General features: G+C 49.5%; 11 protein-coding genes across 11 annotated transcripts; 6 read left to right on the forward strand and 5 right to left on the reverse strand.

Moving 5' to 3' along the window:
- Nucleotides 1–1505: 1505 nt before the first annotated feature.
- BDR25DRAFT_278606 (uncharacterized protein) lies at nt 1506–2051 on the forward strand (the record flags this gene model as incomplete). The annotated part of the gene is made up of 1 exon (XM_033687693.1): nt 1506–2051. Exon 1 carries the CDS (start codon nt 1554–1556, stop codon nt 2049–2051), a length of 498 nt encoding a protein of 165 aa, XP_033552717.1. The 5' UTR covers nt 1506–1553.
- Nucleotides 2052–2078: 27 nt separating this feature from the next.
- BDR25DRAFT_278607 (Clavaminate synthase-like protein) lies at nt 2079–4399 on the reverse strand (the record flags this gene model as incomplete). The annotated part of the gene is made up of 2 exons (XM_033687694.1): nt 3630–4399; nt 2079–3577 (listed from the first exon to the last, which is right to left on the reverse strand). Exons 1-2 carry the CDS (start codon nt 4213–4215, stop codon nt 2079–2081), a joined length of 2085 nt encoding a protein of 694 aa, XP_033552718.1. The 5' UTR covers nt 4216–4399.
- Nucleotides 4400–4837: 438 nt separating this feature from the next.
- BDR25DRAFT_379453 (Dit2 protein) lies at nt 4838–6548 on the forward strand (the record flags this gene model as incomplete). Its single annotated transcript, XM_033697610.1, has 5 exons — nt 4838–5425; nt 5476–5735; nt 5788–5893; nt 5951–6433; nt 6483–6548. 5 exons carry the CDS (start codon nt 4838–4840, stop codon nt 6546–6548), a joined length of 1503 nt encoding a protein of 500 aa, XP_033552719.1.
- A 1138-nt stretch (nt 6549–7686) lies between these two features.
- BDR25DRAFT_331588 (uncharacterized protein) lies at nt 7687–9600 on the reverse strand (the record flags this gene model as incomplete). The annotated part of the gene is made up of 3 exons (XM_033692654.1): nt 7687–8783; nt 8835–9347; nt 9510–9600. The coding sequence occupies 3 exons, from the start codon at nt 9598–9600 to the stop codon at nt 7789–7791; spliced, it is 1599 nt and encodes a 532-aa protein (XP_033552720.1). The 3' UTR covers nt 7687–7788.
- A 983-nt stretch (nt 9601–10583) lies between these two features.
- On the forward strand, nt 10584–12397 carry BDR25DRAFT_339843 (MFS general substrate transporter; the record flags this gene model as incomplete). The annotated part of the gene is made up of 5 exons (XM_033693439.1): nt 10584–11085; nt 11143–11329; nt 11388–11729; nt 11784–12002; nt 12087–12397. The coding sequence occupies exons 1-5, from the start codon at nt 10594–10596 to the stop codon at nt 12395–12397; spliced, it is 1551 nt and encodes a 516-aa protein (XP_033552721.1). The 5' UTR covers nt 10584–10593.
- A 1533-nt stretch (nt 12398–13930) lies between these two features.
- Nucleotides 13931–16104, forward strand: BDR25DRAFT_253497 (uncharacterized protein). The gene is made up of 7 exons (XM_033686241.1): nt 13931–14153; nt 14214–14380; nt 14442–14518; nt 14563–14962; nt 15011–15141; nt 15187–15922; nt 15973–16104. Exons 1-6 carry the CDS (start codon nt 13995–13997, stop codon nt 15852–15854), a joined length of 1602 nt encoding a protein of 533 aa, XP_033552722.1. The 5' UTR covers nt 13931–13994; the 3' UTR covers nt 15855–15922; nt 15973–16104.
- Nucleotides 16105–17174: 1070 nt separating this feature from the next.
- BDR25DRAFT_310334 (uncharacterized protein) lies at nt 17175–19042 on the reverse strand (the record flags this gene model as incomplete). The annotated part of the gene is made up of 2 exons (XM_033691145.1): nt 17175–18321; nt 18471–19042. 2 exons carry the CDS (start codon nt 19040–19042, stop codon nt 17175–17177), a joined length of 1719 nt encoding a protein of 572 aa, XP_033552723.1.
- Nucleotides 19043–19335: 293 nt separating this feature from the next.
- On the reverse strand, nt 19336–20222 carry BDR25DRAFT_89219 (uncharacterized protein). The gene has a single exon (XM_033699203.1). The coding sequence runs from the start codon at nt 20100–20102 to the stop codon at nt 19629–19631; it is 474 nt and encodes a 157-aa protein (XP_033552724.1). The 5' UTR covers nt 20103–20222; the 3' UTR covers nt 19336–19628.
- Nucleotides 20223–20558: 336 nt separating this feature from the next.
- Nucleotides 20559–21781, forward strand: BDR25DRAFT_253502 (uncharacterized protein). The gene is made up of 3 exons (XM_033686242.1): nt 20559–20909; nt 21044–21260; nt 21315–21781. Exons 1-3 carry the CDS (start codon nt 20713–20715, stop codon nt 21399–21401), a joined length of 501 nt encoding a protein of 166 aa, XP_033552725.1. The 5' UTR covers nt 20559–20712; the 3' UTR covers nt 21402–21781.
- BDR25DRAFT_89216 (vacuolar ATP synthase) lies at nt 21629–22497 on the reverse strand. The gene is made up of 4 exons (XM_033699202.1): nt 22364–22497; nt 22272–22307; nt 22082–22219; nt 21629–22003 (listed from the first exon to the last, which is right to left on the reverse strand). The coding sequence occupies exons 1-4, from the start codon at nt 22421–22423 to the stop codon at nt 21863–21865; spliced, it is 375 nt and encodes a 124-aa protein (XP_033552726.1). The 5' UTR covers nt 22424–22497; the 3' UTR covers nt 21629–21862.
- A 132-nt stretch (nt 22498–22629) lies between these two features.
- BDR25DRAFT_339847 (uncharacterized protein) lies at nt 22630–24437 on the forward strand. The gene is made up of 2 exons (XM_033693440.1): nt 22630–23015; nt 23094–24437. The coding sequence occupies exons 1-2, from the start codon at nt 22755–22757 to the stop codon at nt 24273–24275; spliced, it is 1443 nt and encodes a 480-aa protein (XP_033552727.1). The 5' UTR covers nt 22630–22754; the 3' UTR covers nt 24276–24437.
- Nucleotides 24438–24841: the final 404 nt, after the last annotated feature.

Here is a 24841-nt window from a genome sequence, read left to right on the forward strand (position 1 = left end):
CATGCTTGATACGGAAATCTTCCTCCCCCGAGCCACAACGGCTCCTACGGCCTTTACTATAGCACCTACTACCTTCACTATGGCACCTACTGCTTTTATTATAGCCCCTACTGCCTTTACTATGACTCCTGGGCCATTGCTATGGCCCTTACTGCCCCTGCCGTCATAGATGTAAATAAATACTCTGCAGCAGAACACTTCACAACACACTGCACAACACACTTCACAATGCACTTCACTTCATCAGCTTCTTACATAGCCGCATGCTCACACAGCCTGTATTTGCAACAATACTCAGTGCGGGTGAAGAAAATTTGATAAGACGAGCACATGCGGCGGGTGGAGTGGCTAGTCGTTCCTGGGAGTCATGTCAAATGACTGCAAAAGGAGTGCTGTATTTCCGCTCCTTGATGATCCTAAAACAACAGATCTCGGTCCCAAAAATGGCAAGGCAGTCTTAGTTATCACGTGTCTTCTCTCCAGTGGGGATATATAATCGTTCCGTTTTCCTTCACTTCTTTCTCACAACAACGTCCCCCAACACTCTCAATGAGACTAAAACCCGCACTCTAACTTTTGCATGGATTGAAAAATCTGCACTGCACAAACTGCATGCGGAGTCCCAGTTTGCAAAAATAGAGACAAGCATCGGGATAGCATTTGGTGTTGAAAATCGCGACGCTTGAACATTGAAAACAGGGTGAGGGAAAGTTTATGATAATGAAATTGGAGTGAAAAAAAAATTTAAGCCATTGAAGATGTATGAGAAGAGACTTTTTTGAGAAGTGTGCGTCGCAACAATGTCTCCAAGCATGTATTGCTACCTCAAGAGTGAAATGAGTGAAAACCACCATCTTTAAGCGTTGCTGGCAGTTCCTTGCAGTTTGAAATGTGGGCTTCGTTCCAGTGTGTGGTTATAACATCCCCCCTCTCTTTTCGCTTTTCAATATTCCTTCAAGATCGTCGCGTTGAAAATCTCTAAAAAGCATATGGTGATACCCAACATGGATTAAAAGTATATGTCCAACGCTTCATGCTCTCACACATTAAGAGATGGTGTGGTCATGCCATGTCACGGCCTTAAGTTAATGTTAATTGATATGGGAAGCAAACTGCAGACAATTGTTCTACATCCCAATGGGATGCAGCAGCGGCCGCCCAGGTGTTCAAGGATTTTTAAAGGTGGACTTATGAAACTGGAAGGATATTTCGGGTGGAAGTGGCCGTCGAGTGGTGATGAGTGGTGCAAACAGTCAGAGTATTGCTGTGAAGAGTATGCGATGAAAGTTTCTGCGGTGTATTTCTCTCGGATGTGTAGATAGGAGGAAGTTCATGTCTTGAAATTATACCTTTTCGCATGAACACATCGACAAAAACTTACCCACCGTTCGCGGAGACTTTCCACCTGCCGTGCAACCCCGCGATGCTGACAAGCGTTGGAGCTTATGATCCAGTCAATCTAGAATGTGGGGATCCGAAAACAGCAACTCACCTTTCATCTTCGTCGAAAAGCTACAACACCACATTCCATCGTCCACAAAATCAAAACACTCATGGCTGCCACAAACCTTCCCTCTTCCGCTTCCACTATGTACAAAACCCTTCACTCCACCGCCATCGAATTCATCCGCTCCCAAGACCAGGACGTCTCTACCCCCACCTGCATGAACAATGACCGGATCCGCGCAATTCGCGCTGAATCCGGTTTCCAACACAGCTGGGGACACAACTACCTCGTTTCCACAAAGCCAGGATTATCCAGCGTTCTGGATGTTGATGGATTCATTGCGCACCTCAGCACCATGCTTCCCCATCTTGAATCTTGGGATACAGAGATTACAGATATCATGATTGATGAGCTGAGGCTGATGGCTATGGTGAGAGGGAGTTATTATATGCGTGCAAAAGGGGCGGAGGTGGTTGTTGAGAATGATTTAATCTGGTTTTTGACGATGAGTGAGGATGGGAAGAAAGTGGCCAAGTCGGTTGAGTTCATTGATGTGGCGGCGAGTCAGAAGTTAAAAGAGATTATCAAAGGAGTAAAAAAGTAGAATGTAATTGGAAATACAGAGGCCTACTTAATCAAAATGAATCCGCCAGATCTCTCGGTCGCATTCGGATGCATACGCGGTGCGTGTGTGTAACATCGTGACATTGTCATTTACAAGAAGGTCGCCTTTTTCCCACGTAAACCGCAAGCAAGTACGATAATCGTAGACCAGATTTCTGGCAACCTCTACAAGCTCCTGATCCTCGTTCTCAATGGTGACGATGTATTTCGAAAACTTAGTCTTAGTCCAGGGTTCATGCCATCGTATACATGGCGCATTAGTATACGGGTGCCGTATGACGAGAGGAAGACCCGTCTGCTTCGCGCTCCAAAAGCCATCATTCACCATATGCCAGGTGACTGGCTCCAAGCGCTCAAGAGACCACGGAGGCGCTAAGTAGCGGAAGAAGAGTCGTGAGTTGCAGAAGAGCGTATAACCATCTCCCTTCGGCGCGGTGGAAATACAGGTGAAGTACTGGTATCCGGGGGGGGCTAGCTGCTTCACCATTTTCCCTGTCTTGGGATCGATTTTGTCAATGAACTTGAAGATTCCATCGAAATGCATCGGCAGAGCTTCGTTAGAGGTGACGTTGTTGGCCTCCTTGTTTGTCTCTCCCGAGTCCTTTACTTTCATGATGATTCCAAACGTCCATTCCAAGATCTTACCCAGTTCATGCCCTTTTCGGACGTATAATTCCTCGTCCATAGATTCGCTAAATCCTCGAAGCACAATTGGGGAGAACGTGTGAGATAATTGTCGTACTTTGCGCATTGGAATGGCACGAATTGAAGGGGCAGAACTACTGTCATGAACTCCAACGGGGCGAATAATCATACCGCAGGGGTAAAGGTGCTCGATTTCAATCCCTAAGCCGTCCAACGGCCAATTGAAAAGGTCAGATTTTGCGCGGAAGCAGTGAGGACGTCCATTTTTATAGACAAGGGTGTGCGAGTCGCGCACATCGCTAGCATGCACCGTACGATAGGATCCGTCTAGTTCGACGGAAACGGACGAGTGCCAAGGGGTGAATCCAAGAGCGCCTCTTCCTTGAGGGAGAAGTGACATTGAAAGCTTCCCTTTGCCGGTCGAGTCGTGGATGGATAACCGTATGTATTCTTTTCGATTGGCTTCCAAGGCAGCAGCAAATGCCTTCCAGCGACCCATCATGCTCTTAGCGATCGAACAAATCGCCGAAGCTTTTGCTTCTGGTGAGAGAGATTGAAAATCTTCCCTAAGAGCAAGGTCTTTGCCAAGAAGCTCGATGTAGCTGCGATGGGTCATGTGGACGTCTTCGTCGGATTTTGTGGCCATGTCGGCTTCGAAGTCGAGGTCCTGATATCGATAGGCGAGTTCACGACGAATGCAAGAAGCGTGTGTGACATAATAATCCTTGTTCCATAATCCGGGATGATCGAGTAAATCCCAAAGTCGAATAAACTTGAGATTGTGCAGGTCGTTCTTTACAGCAATTTGTCGTAGCGCTTCTCCATACTCCCAGACGGTCTCATCAGGAACTCCAAGAAGATCTAGTGATATTAGCACATGGATTTTGCGACCTCTCCATGGAAATAAGCTTACCGTTGTACACAAGCCCATCTGAGCAAATATGAACTTCTGCCCCATGCTCGTAGACAGCCGTAACATTTTTGCAAAGGCTGTCGAGATGAGCGAGTGCAAGCTCTTCTCCGAGGTCAGGCAAGACACCAAGTACCTTGTCCTTTGAGTTCGGTGATTTGAATGGGAACCCTGGAAGAAGTAGTTTGATAGGTTGTCCTTGTGCAACCTGCTTTGTCACCGTCGGGACGAAAGTGGTCAGGCCACCCCAAGACTCGTCGCTTCTCTCGAAGTTGAGGCTATAGGTCTCGATTACCCTGAGGATCTTGGTGGTGGTTGCCTCGATCGGTTCTGGTTCATTATTTTGCTCATCTGGAATTGCCAGCGAGCTGGCTGCCAGTTTCTCGCTCCCCTCTAGATCGGGAATCCCCAAGCTAGAACCGGAGTTCTCTGAGGGGGACTCCGGATCGGAAACAGCAGTAACTTCGGCAGATGTAATCTGAACGAATCCCGTCTTTGGTGACTTCGAGGCGTCGCCGATTAGAGTGGTCCCTTCGATTGTTTGGTCATGGGCCTGACCAGTTGGGTCGATAATTTGACTTGGGGACATATTAGAAACAGAAGAATGAGACGTCAATTAGAAGATCTGGCTGTGGATTGGCTGTAGGTATCTTATGTTGACTGAAACGCCCTGAAATGCTGCGAGGATTTTAAGCAAGAGCCGAAAGAAAGGTTGCTGCTTGCATGGCTTGTCCTCATGGTTGAGCCGGGTGGACCGATGGTCAGCACATGGTACACCCGTCGCAATGAGAAGCGAGGAGGCCAACATCAGCAGCAAAGGTCAACCTGCAACCTGCATGAACATGTCTTGGCGCATATGCATCTCACAGCGAGCGGGACCGTCCATAACATCCCTGTCGGAGAAGGACGGGATGGACCCGAGGTTCGTGGAGATGCGCAAGCAATCCAGGGGTGTTCGTGTTGGGACCTGGCGCATGGGTCACACTAGCTAATGAAAGCATACTAGACCGGAATAGTTGTGACACCACCCTTGGAATCGCGTAGCAAACTTTGAAGATTATTCCAACACACCGCCAAGATAACCGTTGGTGGCTTCTACCAATATGACGCCTTCTTATACCCTAAACTGGTCTAAATAAAATTGAGTAAGATCCTGTACTCACAATTGCGCTAAATCTCTCCCCATCGAACCCTCTTCTGAACATTCGATAATGTTTTATCTCGTCGTGGCTGTTGTTTTCCTCCTATTCATCATTACTTGGGGCAGCTACAGAGTTGTGGCTGGTTACGTGGTTCCTCCCGCACATTTTCCAAAAAATGTGCCAACAATTCCATTTTATTACACGCTCCTCCCACTCCTCAAAGAGGTGGACCAAGAGGGGCTTTGGCACAAATACCTGAAGAAGCCCCTTACCGAACACGGTGCTGTCAAAATATACTTCGGGGGGGCATGGAATGTTCTTATTACTCGCCCGACCTACATCGCGCAAGTTTTTAAACAGGACGATGTCTTTCTGAAGGCCGGCAACCATGTCAAGAACCCACATTCAGTCTTGGCTTTATATACAGGAGAGAATATCATCAGTTCTATCGGCGAGAATTGGAAAAGATTTTCATACATTGTCAAACCCGGGCTTCAAGCCGACGTGGATACAACCATTATCGTCAAGAATGCCGAAAAACTAATAAAATTGTTGCTCGATGAGCAGGCACGGAAAGGGGCAGTGATCATGTCGAGTCCCCTTCAACAGTACACGCTGGCAAACCTTAGCGAAGCTTTACTTGGATCTAGCTTCAACGTAAGTGCCTAATCCATACCCTCAACATATCCGCATTAACCGGATTGAAGACTATTGGAAACCCAGAAGCCCCTATGACGAAACTCCAAACTGAGATTAAGCCGCATATTTTCAATCCCTTCTACCTTAACTTCCCAATGCTAGATCACTTCAAGATCGCGAGTCGTGAAGAAGCTCGTCGTTTGGTGAGAAAGTTTAAAGCAGAGCTTGCAAACATTGTTCTTTCAGGCCACCATCACAAACACCCGGAAGGAATGGACTCTAGTCATTTGGGTTGCAGGCTGGTTACCGCGTATGAGACTGGAATTTTGTGAGCCCCTCCCACATAAACGAATCTTTTGCAGGAGTTAACCCCTTAGCAGAAACCGTTACCACTTTGAACAGAATTGCGTCTCTACGTTCCTGGCTGGCCACGAAAATCCTCAAATTCTGCTTCTGTCCATGATGAGAATGCTTGCAGAACACCAGGTATGCCTACTTTTATCTAAATTCTTTCTCTCAACGCCTGATCCAAACTGGCGATAGGACCTGCAAGTACAACTACGACAAAAAATCCTCGATCTTTCACCCGAAGACCAGCTTAGTGCCTCCGCTCTCGCTAATTTGCCCCTTCTAACTTCGGTCATCTACGAAACACTACGCTTGTATCCCCCCATCTCCCAGCTGCTCAATCGACGCACAACCGAAGATGTTCTTCTTGGTGACAACATTCTCCTCCAAGCTGGCACCTACGTCGGATACAATGGCTACACCACAAACAGAGATAAGGAATTTTGGGGCCCAGATGCAGAGGAATTTCGCCCATCACGGTGGGGTGAGACAATAGAAGACATCAACTCGTTGTTTCGAAGAGCAAGCAGCAAATCGACATTTATTAGCTTTCACGGTGGCAAGAGGACATGTCTCGGCATCAAATTCGCAATGACAGGAGCTCGTCTCTCAATGTCGATGTTTCTGCGGAATTTGGAATGGCAACTCGATCCAACTTGGCCTAAGAAAATGACACCGGTGAGCATCTGCACGACCTAGAACTGGAATTTTACTAACATAGAAGCAGGCGGGTCCGCTGATGCCCAAGATGTTGAGGTTGCAGTTTAAGAAACTGGAGGCCATGGAAAGCTGAGAGATGAAGTTGGCCCACGTGGGTATTTCTTATTTGAGGAAAGGCCTATTTACTGAATAGAAGGTTTTTGCAATCTATATTTCATTCGTTATATTATGGGATCTGGTGAGACCACATTTCGCCTAATTCTTCGGCCTTCCTCTCCCACGGCAGGCTACATACAGCCGCTTACACAAAGAGAGGAGGTAGACACCCTAGTATTATTCGTTAGGCCTAGAGACAGCGATGTTCGTTGCATGCCGCGGAAGGTATTTCGAGACCATTTCTCTCGGACTACCTTAGACATAGTCCGCGCAGACAGATGAAGGTATCCCGAGCCGTGTGTATATGGGGGCCCGAGATCCGGTCTGAGTGAACGAAACGCTCGACGCCGCCACCATTCTGCGATCAGCTCTGGACTATTCGCGCGTGGCACCCTGGCCCACCAGCTACGTTTCGCTAAATTACAGATATGTGGAGTAAAACGGCTCTAGTGTGCTCAATGCAACGTGAGAACACGGGTGTGCCTCATCCCGGCAGCCACGTATTGCCAAGTTCTGGGCTTTGGAGAGCAAACTTTCCCCAAGTGTCAGTGTTTAGTCGTGACAATCGAATTGGGGCGGTTTACACGCGTGTCGCGGCGCCTATTTCCGGTCATGATAGGATGGGTCTTGCACTAGAGTATTTGTGATACCATTGAAGCCCGAGCCCTTGTTCTTCACTTCTAATGTCATCTATGTCATATGGCATATGGATACTATAGGTAAATTCTGTAAGCTTCATTTGAGTGGCAATGTGCGAATAAGTAGCGATCATCTTAGGGTTTGATGCTGCTCAGCTCCTGTCTGAACCAACCCTTGTTCCCCTACATCTGGATACGGAAGGCGGATGATGCGAGAACGTTAAATACGAAGGCCGCCAATACCTTCTCTGTTCCCAGTTCTGCCCAGAATATATTGCTTACCATGAACACAGGAATCCTATCAAAAACGCTCCCCATGGGAATTCGTATCCTACCCATAGCATAGCCCCACAGAAAGGCAAATTAGATCGAGGGCTAGGCAATATCGTTGCAGTCTTAGTATTAATGAACTTTTTGCCTAATCTGACACGCCGAAGAAAAAAAGAGACCATAGGATTTAACTCCCAATGTCGTGTTGTACCATGTAAGCTTACTACCTATCCCAGCTGATGCTTTGATATGCTCAACAATTTTCAAGCAAACGCGAGTCGCTAAATTTGTAAATAGGGTGAACGTCAGTTATGGAACATGCACATCAGCCTTAATGGACCCTTCCCACGAGAAACCATTTCCTGTCAGCATTCGAATAATGCGATGAACGAATCGTATCGAAGAAGCGACAAAAGGGTAGAACCACCATATGTGGAACGAATGTGTTGTTCGGTTTTTTGAAAGATCATTCGCGGGGACTTCCACAATCTCTGTTGTGCTCTCTGAGATCGTCTTGTATTCCAAAAGTTCGGTTCGTTTGGAATGGAGTGCGAAGTGGCCCCCCCCTGGCCCATCCACCCATGCACCCTGATATTCTCCATTTGCAATGGCCTCTCGGGCTATTTCTGCCTTCCCCAGGTAGAGCATCTTGTCTCCGTCCACTTTTATGATGCAATTGTGCCACGGCGTCGGAAGCTGAAACTCATATGCCGGTACTAGTTCGTGTCGATTATCGACCGAGTCAATGGCACGTACTCGATGAATGGGGAAGAGGCGGATGCCAAATTTTGGTCCTCGATTTGAGTGGGCGTGAATGGATAAGCGAATGTAGTTCGGTAGTAGCAATTCCAACAGGTTAGAATATGCCTGGTTCCGTGCTATCATTTCCGCAGCAACAGCACTCGCAATCTTCTTTTTCTGCTTCGTTGACTTCACGCAAAACTCTGGTGTCGCTAAGTCATCCAGCATAAAGCGAGATTGGCCTCGGTACAACTGCAGGACAGCCGGATCTTGTGCAGATATCAGCTTGCGCAAGTGGTCTTTGCTAATGCCACAGGCTGCCATCATGACTTTGCGTGAGAGCTCAGCATCTTTGCTACGATTCGTCTCAATTGGATGGGAGACGTCCATATTTTCAGTCCAATTATGAGAAAAGGGGTGCATAGAGCCGCCGTTCAGCTGAAGCATGTCATTCAGACCTTGAAAACGGATTGCCTCACGGTCTTCTCTCGAGTCGAACATGCTCTGGTATGCTTGCTTGAGGTTTTCGTCGTATATTGAGACCATGTCGTCATTTACGCCGACTATGTCCAGTTTTGTCAGCAGTGGGCAAAAAGATAGAGTAGTCTACTTACTACAGTCTGCGAAGACATGACCATCGCTGATGATCCAGAGTGTCGCCCCAGGCGAGTAAATAGTTTGTATATCTCGGGTGAATGTGCGAAGCGTCTCGAGAGCAATCCGTTCCGCCATGTCTGGATAACTTCCTCCCACCTTACGAGTATTTGGAGATTTGCAAGGGAAGGCGGGGAGACCAAACTGTAGCCTTTCATTTCGGAGTATAAAACTCAACACCTGGCGGAAGAAAAGATGTCGACCCTCGACCATCCATTCGTCCGATGCTGCAGTATTCCGGATTGAATCTTCGAATAATTTGGTAATCCTCTCAGCTAAGTTGTGGGCCTCTATGTCATGCTGGGGTTCTCCGCGTAATTCAGGGCAGAGGGAAGTATTTAAGAGGAAAAAGATCTCAATCCACTCACGAAATGCAAGTGCTTGATGCTCGCTCGTAATAGGCTGGCAGCTTATAAGACCTACGTAACATTGCTTGCTGGTATGGAATATTTCCCGGATAACATGAGCATGGTCTGTTGGAAACAATTTAGAGGAAGAATTGGCACACCATGTTATATCCACGTTGGTGGTCTCGACACAGTACTCCCCTGGCAAGGTGCTGGACTTGGTTGTGTTTGCTTTAGCCTGTTTCCGGAGACTGGACCAGGAGTTGGCGATTTGGACCCGAAAGCGACCTTCGATGCTCAGGAGCTTCTCGTCTTTGTTTCGACAGAACAGTCCTTGGATAGAATGGTAGGTTGACAATCCGATGTTTAAGGATGCCATTAGGGAATCGAATCAATTACTCAATGCTGGTGTGAAGAGAATGCCAATGACGTTCGACGAAAACTAAGTTACAGAGCTCAGTTTCTCGGCGTATGCCCCTCTTTAATAACGAGTGATTGAGGGGAAGACATAAGAGACGGGAGGTTCATGTAGCACTGACCAACATGCTCTGTTCCTTGGGCTGGGGTAATCGCCTCCCTGTGAAGCTGACCGGACTGTCTCTGAGCACGCTGGAATTGAAAGCCGTCTTAGGGGATCGCCACCACCCAGGAATATGTCTAAGCAAGCTGGAAAGCATCCTTCAAGAGTATGATGCAAACCTGGAACCGATTACTTCCTCCGGCGTTACCTGAAAGGAAGTCGTCTGAGGGGCGCCAAAAATGCTGATTCTACTTCACTTCTTCGTATAAATTTAGTCTCCTAAGCCACTGCTGAAGCGCCCACTGTGTGTCTTGTCGTATTCATCTTGCTGAGGAGTGAATGTAACAGAATAGACAGTTTTGGAACAAATGGGCCAGTACCCACTAACAAAAAGCAAACATTGCATCGCACATGTCACCTAATGCGGGACAGAACCCTCTAGCAACGAGCTAACTATGCCGAATGGACAATAAAACACGAGAACAAGATGTTTGTTCTTGGTTGGGTAGCGACGGAAGGAGGAATGTGCGCATTGCCGATCACGAACTTGCATATCACTCATTCCGGTCACTGGCATTCCTGCAGCCGTGCGCCGTGTACTCTGTCCCAACGTTGATCCTTGGAAGGCCCAAGCAGACCACTCGGTGTACGCACAATGTGCATGTTCAGTGGAGCGGGCATAAGCTTTGGGATTATCTTTTGCCTTTGCTTATGGCCGAGGTCACGCCTGAGAGTTTTTGGGATCCCTTCTATCCTCGGTTGCCTTCTTTTTCTAAGTTTGATAATGTCCCATCTTTGATCCTTGATTTTCTTGCAACTGACTTCGCGGAAATTCTCCCCCCCAACATTATTATGGCCTCTCAGAGGGATGCTGTCGCATCAGACATTTCGCGCGATGGTATCTCGAGTAGCTCTTCAGATCTTGCCATCAAGGAAGCTGCGACAGCCATAGATGTCGAAGGCGGTGAGGGTTCTTCTGTCTCGCAGGAGCTAGAGAGTGCTGCTCCGCCCCCGTATACAGCCTTTCCTCGGTCACGGCAACTCTTTATTGTATTGATTGCGACTGCCGCTGGCTTCTTTTCCCCAATTTGCGGAGCAGTTTATCTCCCCAGTTTGATCCTCTTTGAGAAAATCTTCCACACAACTAGTAGAGTCATTAATGCCTCCGTAACTGTTTACTGGGCCATTTTTGGGATTGCTCCACTTTTCGGAGCTGCAGCAAGTGACTACGGAGGAAGAAAGACCATCTACATTGTCTCCTTGGCTCTATTCCTCGGGGCGAATGCATTATTGGCAGCACTTCCGCCAAATTTGGGCGCTTTGTTCACACTCAGAGTTTTCCAGGTATGTTTCAAATCTAGTTCTGAATTTTAGGAGCTACCATTGACAAATTGCATCCAGGCTTTGGGAGCCTCTATGGTCACTTCCGTAGGCGCGGGTACGGTAGCCGACGTCACTGAGCCAGCGAAACGAGCCTCTAGGATGGGCATATTTCTTCTAGGGCCGCAATTGGGTCCACTTTTGGGTCCATTGATTGGAGGGCAATTTTCTGACGAAAGCCGATGGAGGTGGATTTTCGGGTTTCTCTGTAAGTGACGAGGTAAAAGGGGGCTCGCGAATATTAGAAGGCTTACTGGTCTCGACAGCTGTCGCTTGCTTCCCGGTCTACGTCCTCATTCTGTTCTTCCTCCCAGAGACGCTGCGATGTCTTGTTGGCAATGGTAGTATCTACGCAGCTAAGAGCTGGATTGTCAGACCTCGGCTTCGCCAAAAGCCAGTCGTGGAGGATGGCGAATTTCCGAAGCCACCGCGGCCAACGGTCAAAGGTTTTCTAAAAATTCTTCTGTTTGTACCAAATGGCATCGTTAGTGTCGCGTCGGCATTCAACTTTGCTGGCCTTTCTTCTATTTACATCGCGTTCCCCCGCGTATGGCAGACGGAATATGGATTTAGTGGTAGTGAGACTGGTTATGCATATTTGGCCCCAGGTAAGTCACCCAATATTTACTTGGGTTTTTTTTCAACTTACTGAGCTGAAACAGGTATTACCCTCCTCTTTGCCTCGCTCATCATTGGTCGTTTGTCAGACCTGCAACATCGGCGTTATAAGGCGAAGAACAATGGAGTAGCGCCACCACCTGAGCAACGGCTTGAAGGGCAAGTCTGGGCCTACCTGATAGCGGCAGCTGGAAAGGCGATGTTTGGGTGGTTTACTGAAAGGCATTACCATCCCAGTGCAGGGTTGGTCGCGAGTTCCTTGTGTAAGCCATTTCTCGCATGTTTATATACTCTCCCGTCATCATTCTTTGGTTGCGGCACGGATTGCTAACGATATGCTATTCTAGCTGCTGTGGGAACAGGAATTATCATGGTGCTTAGTACAAGCTACCAAACGGAATGTATGCCAATGGCCGCTGCTTTGCTGGTTGCTTTATCGGGGATGCTTAGGAATGTTGGAGCGGCAATATCGGCTGCAATCATCGCTAGCCTGATCGATAGTATGGGATACGGGTGGTTCTTTACTGGTCTTTCGATTCTGGACTTGCTGTGTGTGGGTGGTCTGCTTTTCATTCGTGTTCGTGGGCACGTATATCGCGCGAAGTTGTCTACGCCTCCAAAATCTGAAGCAGCTGGGATAACTACCGTAGGGAAGTGAACTAAGGCAATGTAGGAACTTAGTCTAGATGAGATCTGACTAAGATAAATAAAAAACTGCATACCGCATGCCTCTACCAAGTCAACCCTCGCGTTGGCAGAAATTGAACAAGTTTCGGCCAATGACCAATTTAAGGCCTTGTTCAACTTGCCTTATGGAGAAGAAGGTGTGATTTTGAGACGGAACATCATATTTGATTGGCGCTCTCTCTTGATTCTCGCAAGCGAGCTGAGAGAGCCTTCCTAACCAGGTATCCTTTGTCATCAGATCCAACCTCTGCAAATCCATATTCACGCCGCCTTGATCTCGTATTACGAATCCCTTCTAACATCGCTAATACCCCGCAGTGTGTGAGACAAACTTTGGAATATCCCCTAACCGCAAAATATGATTTCGTGTTTTGCAATGGTGGCGTTCGCACCGTCGCCTCACGCGCTTGTGCTAACGTTTTCAAGCTCCCAAGTCTTAGCCTTCCCGCACGGCTAGTCGCCACACCTACACACTAAGTCCTCCCGCACGGCACATCGCCAGATCTTAATCGTCCCGTTGGTGCCGTGTTGCTCCACTGGTGAACTGTTCTGAGATCTACATACAGCACTGGACGTCGCGACGCTCCATACCGATAACCAGATCTTTGACGCCGATCAATACAGCGCTCTACCTGCCATTCGGAAATCCGCTCAAATGTAAACCCTGCTGGTTCCGAAGTCGAGGTACGAAATACGACCATGAATGCATGCTCACCGTCTGCCAATTACGGAGTAGAGACGTTTTGATAGTTGTGTCGAACCTTCGGGCATATCCACACCAGCGTCCCTCAGCACGCTCTCAGAAAAGAACTTTGGGTGTAGTGGGTGTTGGAGGAATTCCTTTGATAGGTTACAAATAACTTGGATCCTTCCGTGAGGCGTACGGGCCAAGAGGAGACCTCCACCCAATGAAAAAGCGTCGTGTAAATATATCATGCAGTGAGCATGACCAACCGCACGCTGGGCTTGCTATGTGAGCAGAGTCGCTGCGAACCATCGCCGAAGGGACGAACGCGAAGGACGTTGGAGTGGCATCCATGGAGAGAGAAATTTGGTTGCCAATGGCCAATGACATCTTATTCAACTCGGGTGGCTGGAAACGTGCTCAACCAAAAATCCTTCCCACCCAAGGCCTTCGGCGCCCCTTTGGGACCTTTGTCCGGTGTTCATGCCCGTGTCACGACGTTGGGCCCTTCGCCGTGGACCCGTGCCCGCACAGTAGGCAAGAAATGGCCCTAGCCATTGCGCACACGGCAGCACCCACACGCGTATATTCCCGCATTGCGAACCCTTGCAACTTCTTCACTTGGGATCCAAACCGTAACGTTGCTGCAACGATCGACGCAGGACTTTGTTGGTAGTCATCCGTTTAATTTACTCAAATGTGCTCACCCTACAGCCAGAATTGCAGCAATGGCTGTATTCCTTGCCCTGAAAATTTTGTGCTGGAGAAGAGGTCGCCATAGGAAAGGCTGCAAGGCGATTTTCCACAAACCAATAGGTCGATGTTTCAATGTATGGGTATATAACGCAGCAATCTGCCGATATCCTTTTGTCCATTTTATGCAATGGCAGATGTTTTGAAAGACGAGAAGATAGATGCGATTGCTGTGGAGCGCAACAGCGACGAAGAGTTCGGAAACACTCCTCAGGATGCACCAGACGAACCCAAATCTCCTCTGAGGACAAAAAAGGCCCTAATAGCATGGATGATTTTATGCTACTCTGTAAGCATGATCTCAAGGTTTCCTCCCTTTTGTCTCCTCCGATTGCTAAGTTTTCCCCAGACTGGACCAACTGCTGGTGTAGCTGCTCGCTATGTCCCGGCTGTACTGCAGTCGGGAGCAAACCTCCTCGGCCACAAGCCCGGCACCAATGAGCCATGCGCGAAGCGCGGGGTGGTCAAATGCGTCGTGAAATTTGGTGCTGGAGAAGTTGACTACAACAGCTATGTGTTAGTTTAATAGTCTTACATTCTCAAGCACGATGATTACTATCCACTGACCACGCAACAGCCTTTACTTGCAATCAATTGGCCGAGCAATGGAAGGCGTCCTCACCATTTTCCTCTCAGGAATCGCGGACTTTGCGCGTAAATCCCCACAGACCCTTCCCGATGTCCACTGACGAGATCAGATTATCGAAAAACTCTCATGATCATCAGCATTATTATCTTCGGTGCCTTTGCACTCCCATTCACCTCATTCGCCGACCGAACTTACCACAACCTGATTACGGCTTCGGCGCTATGGGTCAGCATGACAACTGTCCAGGGCGCATATGGAACATTGGAATCATCCTACATTCCCCTATTTATGCGTGAAACAGGATGGCTCACATCACGAGCGCGAATTGGTCAGGACGGCAAAGCCGTTCTTATCGAGGAGGAGGAGAGCAAGAAGCAGCTTTTTAACCGTGGTACTTTGGTCAGCGTTCTGGGTCTTATTTCGGGGAATGTCGGGACTTTGACCTCTCTGCTCATTGGCGTAATTATCACTTATACAAGCGGCACGGGGGCGTTTGACGGTTACAAGGAGTAGGTTTACTCACATGCTCAAACGGTTCGATGTATTAATTTGCCCAGCTTTCTCCTTGCGATTACAATTGGCGGTTGTCTTACCATCGTATTCGGGATTATTGGATACCTTACCCTACCTTCCGTCAGGGGACCCAAACTCCCGTCAAAGAATCTACCCGTACTAGCGGTAAAAAGATGCAAGTTCGCCCCCTAACAAACCACTCCGTATCTAACACGTCCAGGGTTTGAGCTCTTCAAATCCATCCCCAAATACCCTGAGGCTTTCAAACTCTGTGTAGGCTGGATTCTCTGGAACACCGGCTACAGCAACTTCAACTCAGTCATCGGCCTTCTTTTCCGCGAAGTCAGCGGCCTCGGCGTCGGCGACCGCCTCTACACCGTCTACACCTTCACCGCCGTGCTAACCGCCTCCATTGGCAGCTTGACCTGGATGTTCGTGTTCCCGCGGCTCGACTTCAAAATCAAACATTACGCATACGTCTTCCTAATTATCAATATTTTCTGCATATTCTGGGGCACATTAGGCATAAGCAACAACGTTAAAATCGGGTATAAATACGTCCCAGAGTTCTGGATTGAGCAGACGCTATTTTCCATGACGAGCAGTGCGCTGCGGTCCGCGAATAGGGTTATGTATGCATCCATGCTGCCTCGCGGGAGAGAAGCGCATTTCTTCGGACTCGAGTTAACGTTGGATCTTGCCACGGGGTGGATTAATCCGCTCGTGCAGTCGGTGATTCAGGATCGGACACATAATCTGAGGTATCCGATGTTGCCGAATCTATTCCTTTTGATTATTGCGGCGGGATTTTACGTTTGGTTTGATTTGGATAAGGGAATTAAAGACTCGCTTAAGTCGTTTAATGACGTGGAGGTAACAGTGGAATAAAGACCACCCCTAAGCGGGGGAAGTAAAGAGTGGCACAGATTGTTCTCAGCTCCGCATACGGCCTAAGTGTTAGCTATCTAATATAATCCGATTCTATTCTGTCCGCTAACGTTGACAGTGTACCCGCAAAAATGGAGCCTCCATACCAACTACATCTCCCCCGTCCCTCATCTATAACAAAACATTCCCATCAACGGCCTCTCCCTAATTTTAGAACCAAGTTGCCATTTACCACGAATTACAAAATTCCTTTCTACCACCCTATTCCTGAAAATCTAACCCTGAAGTCTGCGGAGTATTAGACGGGAAACCCAGAACCATCCTCTTATCCTCTCCACGACTTCCACTTCCCACCCACCGCCTCGACAACACTGTCCATTATAAGTTCGACGGAAAGGATGTGGAAGTCCGACGAAAGTTTTCCAAATTGCGGGAGCGCTTGAGTATAGAATTCCGGCATTACTGCGAGTATATTGGACCCATTCCTTATCAGCCCTTCGGATTTTTTGAGCCCAAGTCTGTCACTGTTAGCAAGTCCAGCACCACAAGCGAATCCCAAAAAGGGAGCCTTCCAACATAGAGCTGCGCTTGCAACCCCGTTTCTTGTTTCACGGCGGGCAGAAATTGAACTAACATGGGGTCCTAACGAATCCGGTACGCTTCTAGTAGTCAAGATGTTAGGATGACAATTTCGATGATCGACTACGGCCATCTATGCAGTGTACCCATAAGTGCCACCGTTCTTCGTATAGATATGAATGGTGTGCTAGTGTGCATGTGTGAAATTCGTAGATTAGAAAATCAGTAGTTAGTCATGATATCAGAAAGATGGCCGGTCAGGGAAGAAAGGGCGACATCTTCCTAGGGTATTACTGGGTTGCACAAGGCTCTCCTCGCAGAGGGCTTGGACCTGTGGCGGAGCTTAAGACTATTTACGTTTCTCTAATGAGGAGTCTTTCGGGCTGCGGATATAACGTGAAACTAGGTGCTTGCCATGTCGTCGGAATTTCAGCTTCGTCTCAAGCATGCAATGAAAGAATCCGCTTTTCACCGATCTGAAGTAAATATCCCAAAAGAGGGTGGATATAGAGAAGTATTAGAAATTGTGTGCTCGATAGGAAGGTGCGTCAACGTATACGACCCTAACAACAAAAGATATAAAGGTTGACGTTCACCAGGGGCGTCTTCGCGCGTGGAGCAGAAGCGAAGAAAGCGAGTCCGAAGTTTCCATAGTCGGCAAGCACTGCACAATCTCTAGGGATTCGGTGATCGCTTTTCCTCTAGCTGTATTACTTCCTAAGAACTAAACTAGAACACCTGTCACTTGGACACAAACCTCCATCCACCACTCTGACTTCTCTCAACCCCAATACGCGGTCCTTGCACTCCTCGATTCTCCTCAAAAAGCTTTTCAATTTTATTTACTGGTTGCTCACCCCTACTCCTTTCAAAGTGCGCAGCCACTATAGCCGCAATGCTGAGCCGGGCTTGAACTTCCCCGGCCTCGCCGCCCCTCAGCGCAATCAACGCCAGGAGCGTAAGTACAAGCCCGAGAAGGACCAGAAGCAAGTTTGAAGCAACGAGGAAGAATAACGGGGTTTTCGGAACTCGGGCAACTAGGAGGGAGCGTCGTTGTTGGGCTTCAAGGGGTGCAGCTGGGAACACGGCGCCGACGGAGACTGCAAGAGCAGCTTGGCTGTATGCGAGGGCGAATTTCTCAGCAAGCTCAGTGGATGAATTGCTATTGTATGCGGCCACTGCACCAGCTTGCAGAACATATGGACTCCCCACTTGGGTGTACTGTTGGGTGCCTTGAAGGATATTGGCCATTGAGTTGTTGCTTAGTGAAGTGATGAAGCGAGTGATGCTACCATTTACGAAGGAGTACTCCAAGTCGTATACGGTTGCCTCACAGAAGGCAGCGAAGAGCGTTGATCCATGCAAACCGGACTTCATCTGCGGGTCTTTGATAACATACGCCTTCTTCCCAATATTTTGATTCACGCTGATGATTGCTGCATAATGGTAGGGGTTCTGGATAGAGCCACCAGCAGTATTGTTATTTTCTCCGGTAGAATCTGTGAAGTAGGCCCATTTTATGGTATCCGTCGGACCTGTGTCGATAGAGCCCTCCATGGTTAAAGGGCACTTGTAAAAAGCGACTGGGCCAGATATTCTATCTTCTGCAAAGCATTCTTTGGTAACTGGTGAACATGCTGACTTGACAGCGTAAGTCCTGGCCGTGAAATCTATGTTCTCTAGTGCTGGAAGCGGCGGCATCCCAAGGTATGCATACTCATCTCTGCCAGCAGTGTGTGCCTTCACCATAGAGGTTTTAGGGCTATTGACGAGCAGAGGGAGGGTCTCATTACTGTCGTAGAGGAAGGTTGCAGTCGCTGCTCTGTTCACTGTGCACAAATTCATGAAAGGGCCTGAGACATTCAAGCACCGTTCAACTAGGCGGATGCTATCATTGATTGATGAGACCTTGATCGGCTCAAGCTAAGTAAGAGCGATGGTATCAGTGGGAAAATGGAGCCATGTATCAGTTGAAGAAACGAAGACACTATAGAGTTAGCTGCATTCGTGAGAGAGCAGCTAACAAGGTACTCTTACCTAAGCAACGAACTAAGGGCAAGGACGGAAGTCATTGCTCGGAGAGGTTTACTCTGAGTGTCTCGGCCTCTCCAGCCAACGTAATATGTCAACCACTGCCACAATGAGGATGGCGATGCGTTGCGAATCATCCGGGTCATGATTGCGAACTGATATGGAGTTGGTAGGCCATTGACTGTGCCGCATCGACTTTCGAGCAGTATTTGTCGAGCAATCGGGTACGAGGCCAGTATCAGTGCCCACACGATCAGAAGCGGGGCCACCGTGCTCGACCAAGAAGCTATTGTAGTGAGAGTAGTTGCGCTGATAGTGACAAGAATGAATCTTGGTGCTTGCGTAGGAGACGATAAGCTGAGATTGCTAGTGCTAGATGTGGTTGGCTCGACGCGAAAGTGGTAGATTAGGCCCAATAAGAGTGCCGAAAACAAGACCATTGGTATCGTCATGATGCGGAAGGCAAGGAGGACTTCGTTCACTCTGCCACCTATTGGGACTGGAGGAAATTGTGCGTCGACCCGGCGGGATGGGGAATGTGTCTTTGTTGCTTTGATTCCTGGGTACGTGAAGTTCATTTTGAGAGGCAATCAGGCTGATGAGAATGGCTAGGAGTAAGAGGAGTCTGGCTCAAGGACAGCATGATTGACCCCACCATCGATCGGATTATATACAGCAGCCATCAGACATGGTTAAAATGCAATATGGATCCGTATTGTGTTTGCTAATATAGAGAGCCTTGTATGGAGAGCCTTGTAGCCCTCTGGTATTCACCAAAATCAACTTGGTGCTATCCGTGAAAAGCAAAAAGAACTGAGTGAAAATGGCCCTTCGAATCGAGAGGCACTTGGGTTGGCTGATCGCTCGCCACACCATCAGCCACGACGCTCCATTGCACTTCAGCTGGGACGCTTCCAGGCATGGCTAGCGACATCTTTTTGAAATGGATTAGGGATTGGTATGCTTGGAGCAGGCCGAGCGTGTGTGGCTTCCAAATTGTCTCTGCAACGAGGAAATGCGTTCAAGGTTCGAGTAGGGATTGTTGAGGAAGTGCTAGGATGGACGAGGCTGGTGCCAAGATTGGCAAAGTTCGAAGGTTGGTTGTCGCCAGCGTCTTTGTGCCTGGGTAGTCACATGGTCCATTAAAAATGTTCAGTGAAAAACTCAGGCGACATTCAGAGTTTCAAGGTTCTCCCGCGCTTTCGCCGTCATTCTTAGTAGTTTTTCAGTACCCTTGCTGTCGAGAAATTCAACGATTCTCTTAATCTTTAAGCAGGTGTCGTCCAGATCTAGAATGAACACATATTCTCCGGTATACTTCCAACTTTCCGCGATGGGGTCTTTTCCCATAACCTCGGACCTGAACTCGGGCTGTCCTGTTGCCCAAATCACAGCCTGATGGCATGGTTCGTTGACGTGAATCTCCTTGGCAGTGACAGGAAAATGCTCGATGATAAGCCGGAGGCGGCCTAAGTGCTCAGCGAAGGCGTCATTTGACTGCGGGGCAGGAAGATTCAAGGAGGCAGGAGCAAAGATGTGAAGGCAGTCAGAGGTGCGAAGTGCAAGGTGGTCCTCAGTGGAAAGGTCTTTAAAAGCGGAGATGAACCTGGTGGCAGTTTCGCGAAGGGCTGAAGACATGGTGTGGCATAGGACATAAATGTGAGAGGGTTAGAAGAAGAGGATTCACAACACAGAGGATCTAGGGATTGACGGAGGGCCATATAACCCCAGATCGGTTCAACAGCGTTAAGTCCGAGATTGTACAGATCCGTATGGAAAGAGATGGTGGGGGGATCCTTCCAGCGGAGTTAAGGGTGACTAGTAAGAAAACGTGATCGGGGAAGGACTGCAGCTGCTCGAAAGGAAAGGATAGCGGCCTTAGCAAGGAGTAGGCCATAGCAGTCGCGAGATTGATTTTGATAAACCAGCGGCCAAGTCCGACGAGCAGGTGAGCGAGAAAAGATATGGGGGGGGGAACATCGTGATCAACAAACGAAGAGTAGTGCGCGCGGTGTTCGCATGACCGTTGGCGTCATGGGGCCCGTGCCCGACAGGCTGAGCAGTAGTGCAGCACAATGCACTGCAGCCGCCAATGGTCGCCCCAGCCTCATCGCGGGCTATCATCGCTGCGACTGCGGACTGGCAACCTCTCTCTTCTCGACCTTTCCTTCCACCACCCGCATCCCCTCGCTCTCCCACACACGCACTCACACACACGCACACGCGCGATATCGCTATCCCGCCCAGCATGAGGCTTACTGCCCTCCTCCTGTCCGCCGTCTGCGTGGTATCGGTCGCTGCTAAGCCGTCATGGCTTCCTAGCCAGATCACCATCAACGAAGAGTACAAGGTCCCAGGCGACAACCCGCTGTACTTCTGCCAGGATCCCGCCGATGACATCCTGAAGATCGAGAAGGTCGACCTCGACCCGAACCCCCCAGAGGCGTGAGTCCCCACCGATTGCCCCGCCCAGTCAAGCGCTGCCCTTCCATCTCCTCCCCATCTCAGCAACTCCAGCCCCAACCCCACCAGATCCCCCGGTCTATACTGTGTTGTTCGCTAACAATCGTGTCTCCCAGTGGAAAGACGCTTACCATCAAGGCTTCCGGTGACTTTAAAGAGGCTGTGGAGCAGGGCGCCAAGGTCCACCTCCAAGTCAAGTACGGGCTGATCACCCTCATCAACCAAGAAAGCGACCTCTGCGATGTCATCGATAACGTCGACCTGGCCTGCCCGCTCGATAAGGGAGAGATGACGCTGACGAAGGATGTCTCTCTGCCCAAGGAGATCCCTCCGGTACGCTGCTCCGATAAGGATGCAAGCATGGTGGGCTTGGCTAATTTCATACAGGGGAAATACACGGTCCTGGCTGATGTTTACACCAAGGACGAGGACAAGATTACCTGCTTGACTGCGTCCATTGCCTTCCATCGGTAAACCCTCCACGGCGGTGCGAGAGCGGGCGATGGTGGATGCGTATCTGAGAGTAATAGATCATTTCAAGTTGGGAAACGGAAATTTCAGTTATCCGGGCCGGGTGTAAATATATTGCAGAACCGGCCGTACATGAATAGGAACGAGCTTTAATTGACGGACTTCCAGTTATTGGCAGAGTGCGGGAGAGGTTGTGTACGGATTATGTTGCATTTCAAACTCTCTCTTTGAGCGGATTCGAGACCACAGCGACAGCGGTTCGAGCTCTGTGCTTGTATTTGGTATTCATCATTATGGACGCGAACGTCAATGGACGTTTCTCCTTTGAACCGCACTCTACTGCAGTGATTTGGATATGTTTGCAGTGTAATCTTTGCAGTGTGATCCTTGCAGTATATATACTTTCGCGCCAAGTCTACCACCGAGCCGGCACAAGACAGGCTTCCAACTGGGACCCTCCATGCCTACTCTCCAAACAATCTCCTCACTCGCTTCAGTACACTGTCCTTCTCTGGGTCATAGGGATGGTCTTTGGAAGGTATCTCGAGGAGGGAGGGGAATGCTGCCGTGTAGGTCTCGACGCGATGCCTTATTCGTTCAGCGATCTGCCGAATGTCAGCTATGGAGCCCAGTTTTGACACCAATGATATGCCCCGGGAAAGTTGGGGGGGGGGGAGCCGCACGTGCTGATTTATGAGTAAGATTGCAATGTCCTTCCGCTCGACAGTGAAGCGGTCGAAGGCTGCCTCGATGGCCGAGTTCTCCGTCTTTGCATCGACGACAATAAAGTTCTTCTGGGAGTCTGGAGGTTGCGTGACATGCTGGACTGGTATTCAGTGTCTTATCGGGCCAGTATCAGAGGGCGAGACTTACTCCGACGCCTGCCAGAAGCATGCCGGTAACGGTATCCTAGGGGGGTTGTTGGTGAGCCGGGGCTTGAGGAGGATAAGGGAAGGCCATTATACCTCGTCGCCGATGACGGCGAGGAATTGGCGGTCCTTGTATGCAGCCGTGGAGGCAGACATGGCGTGTTGATGGGTGTGCACAGCTTGGTGGAGGGGAGGGCAGGCAGGGCAGGGCAGGGAAGGGCAGGGGTGCGAGAGCAGTGGTCGTCGTCATGGCGGGACAAAGCTCCAGCTCCAGGGCCAAGCTCCAGCTCGGGGAAACGTCGGGTTGGCCGCCGTTGATTGTTTACCACCCAAGATTTGGGTTGCCTTTCACGCCAACGACACTCGCCACGGCATGCCGTGACTGTCTCGTTCGCAGGGCGGCGATATATTGTCTCCGCTGATAAACTTCGCAAGGTCGTCTTCTCTCCTTCCTTCAACCACGACCTCTCTATACACACATTCAACTATGCCCCGCCTGGTCCGACGAGAGCCGCTCGCTGAGCGCATCAAAGCCTACCTGGACCCCTGGGACTGGCTGATGTGGGCGTCGGAAGAGCTGAACAGTAACGATTGGGACGACTTCGCGAAGAGCTATGCTTCTTCTCTAGGCCTGGCTATGAACGTCTTCTTCATGGTCGCAAGGGCAAACTCTAGCCGGCCGAGCCCCACAGGCGACGATGTGTTTGGAGATTACCAGAGGAAGAGCAGCGGGTGGTTGAGCTCGATCGTAAGTTGGCCTGTCTATTTCCCCCTTCCCCTTCCCCTTCCCCTTCCCCACCGACTATCGCCACGCTAACTTCTCCAGATGAACTTCGTCGTCCTCTCTCTCTCAATCCTGTCCTTTCTGAACGCCTTCTACACATTCTTCCGCAAGCGCCACTACCGCCTCTTCGAACAACCTATTGAAACCAATCCCTCCACTCCTTCTGCACACCGCGTGCACGTTGACTCCTCTCCCTTATCTTCATCCCCATTCCGCTTCTTGCTAAACTTCATCGCGTCTACATCAGCCGAATCCCGCGCTCATCCCGATGCCGCAAGAGATGTTTGGGAGATCGCCGTCTGGGACCCCAACCCTCTCTGCCTGCAGCTGTTCTGTCTATTCAGTCCTTTACACGTCATTCTCTACTACTTCAATCTCCCAGTCGCCCCCCTAGACCCCCAGCCGAGCGTCAAGGTTGTCACAACAGTCATAATCGGGGGGATTCTAACCGCCCAAATGCTCTACCTCCAAATCTCCTTCTCTCAGCAGGCCAAGGACTCCGCCATCATCCACCGCGAAGTCCTCCACGAATACGACACAAAATTCGTACACCCCATCCTCCAGAAACCTTGCCGAGACGTCGGAATCCAAACAATTCCCAAGCCCCGCACTCGAGACTCAGGCCCCGGCCGAACCGAACTCGCATCGGAGGTCGATACCTTCACCCCCACAACCGTCATCAATCGCGGCTTCCGCACGAATCCTAATCAGGCTTATTCCTCCCAATACGATCCTAATAACCTTGGCTCAATCCCAAATACAAGGCCGACAGGCTCAAGTACTCAAACGCCATCTCTGCGGCCTACGCAAAACGGGAGCTATGTGCCATCTTCAGTAGCCACAACGGGAACCGACTTCTCCTCTCCCATCCGCCAATCCAACACCCCAAACCCATTCCGTCAACCTCAGTTCCGCCCCGCTCAAGTCGGTAATGGAGATGGAGGCAGCTTAGGCGTATACACCCACGCCGCCTCTCCGTTACGAAAAGCCGCGAGCACCAACTTCCTCCGAGATGAGAGATCCCGGGGTCGCGAGAGTCTGGGTGGAGCTGGCGAGAAGAGGAGAGAAGGAAGTTCAACAAAGAGGGAGGGAAGCCCACTGAAGAGGATGAGTACACCGGGTGGCTTCACGGGTGGAGACGGAGGGGCTTCGGTCGTTCCTGATCGGTTCAGTAAGCGGTATGCTGGCTTGGGTGCTGGAAGAAGGGAAAGTGGACAGTTTTGAGTACGCGTGAGGAATGGTGCATGAAGGAATGGCGTCTTGATATCCCTGGAGGGGTACGGTGGGGCAAGGAAGCATGTGATGGAGTTGATGTTTGTGTCAATACCCAACCAAGGCTATTATAAGCTTGTGCTCATATAGGAACCCGTAATACCTCAAACATATTCCTCGCTTTTTGTGTGCAGATCGAGAACTCATCAGGCGAGTATAGGTTCTCCAACCGCTCCGGAACCCCCCCAACCTTCACACGTAACTTATTCTCTCCCATCTCACTTGGCTTACTTACCTACCCCTCTTCCCTCCCCCACCTATATTAACCACCATCAATTCGATCCTGCTGTTTCCCTTTACACACACAATCTCTCGCTCAGGAATAAAATATACATATAGAACGTTCTTGGCCGGTTAGAAACCCGAGGTTGGAAATCCTGTTTCTATTCTATGTCTCCGAAAAGTACATACACGGCTACAACATGGCAGACAGCCAATTCCTCCTAGACATACGGCAATGGGACACCTACCACCAAACGATCATGTCTGGGGGAGAATCATCTCACTTAACTTTACGA

This window comes from Lindgomyces ingoldianus (genome assembly GCF_010093535.1).
Source record: "Lindgomyces ingoldianus strain ATCC 200398 unplaced genomic scaffold BDR25scaffold_4, whole genome shotgun sequence".
Lineage (NCBI taxonomy): Eukaryota > Fungi > Ascomycota > Dothideomycetes > Pleosporales > Lindgomycetaceae > Lindgomyces > Lindgomyces ingoldianus.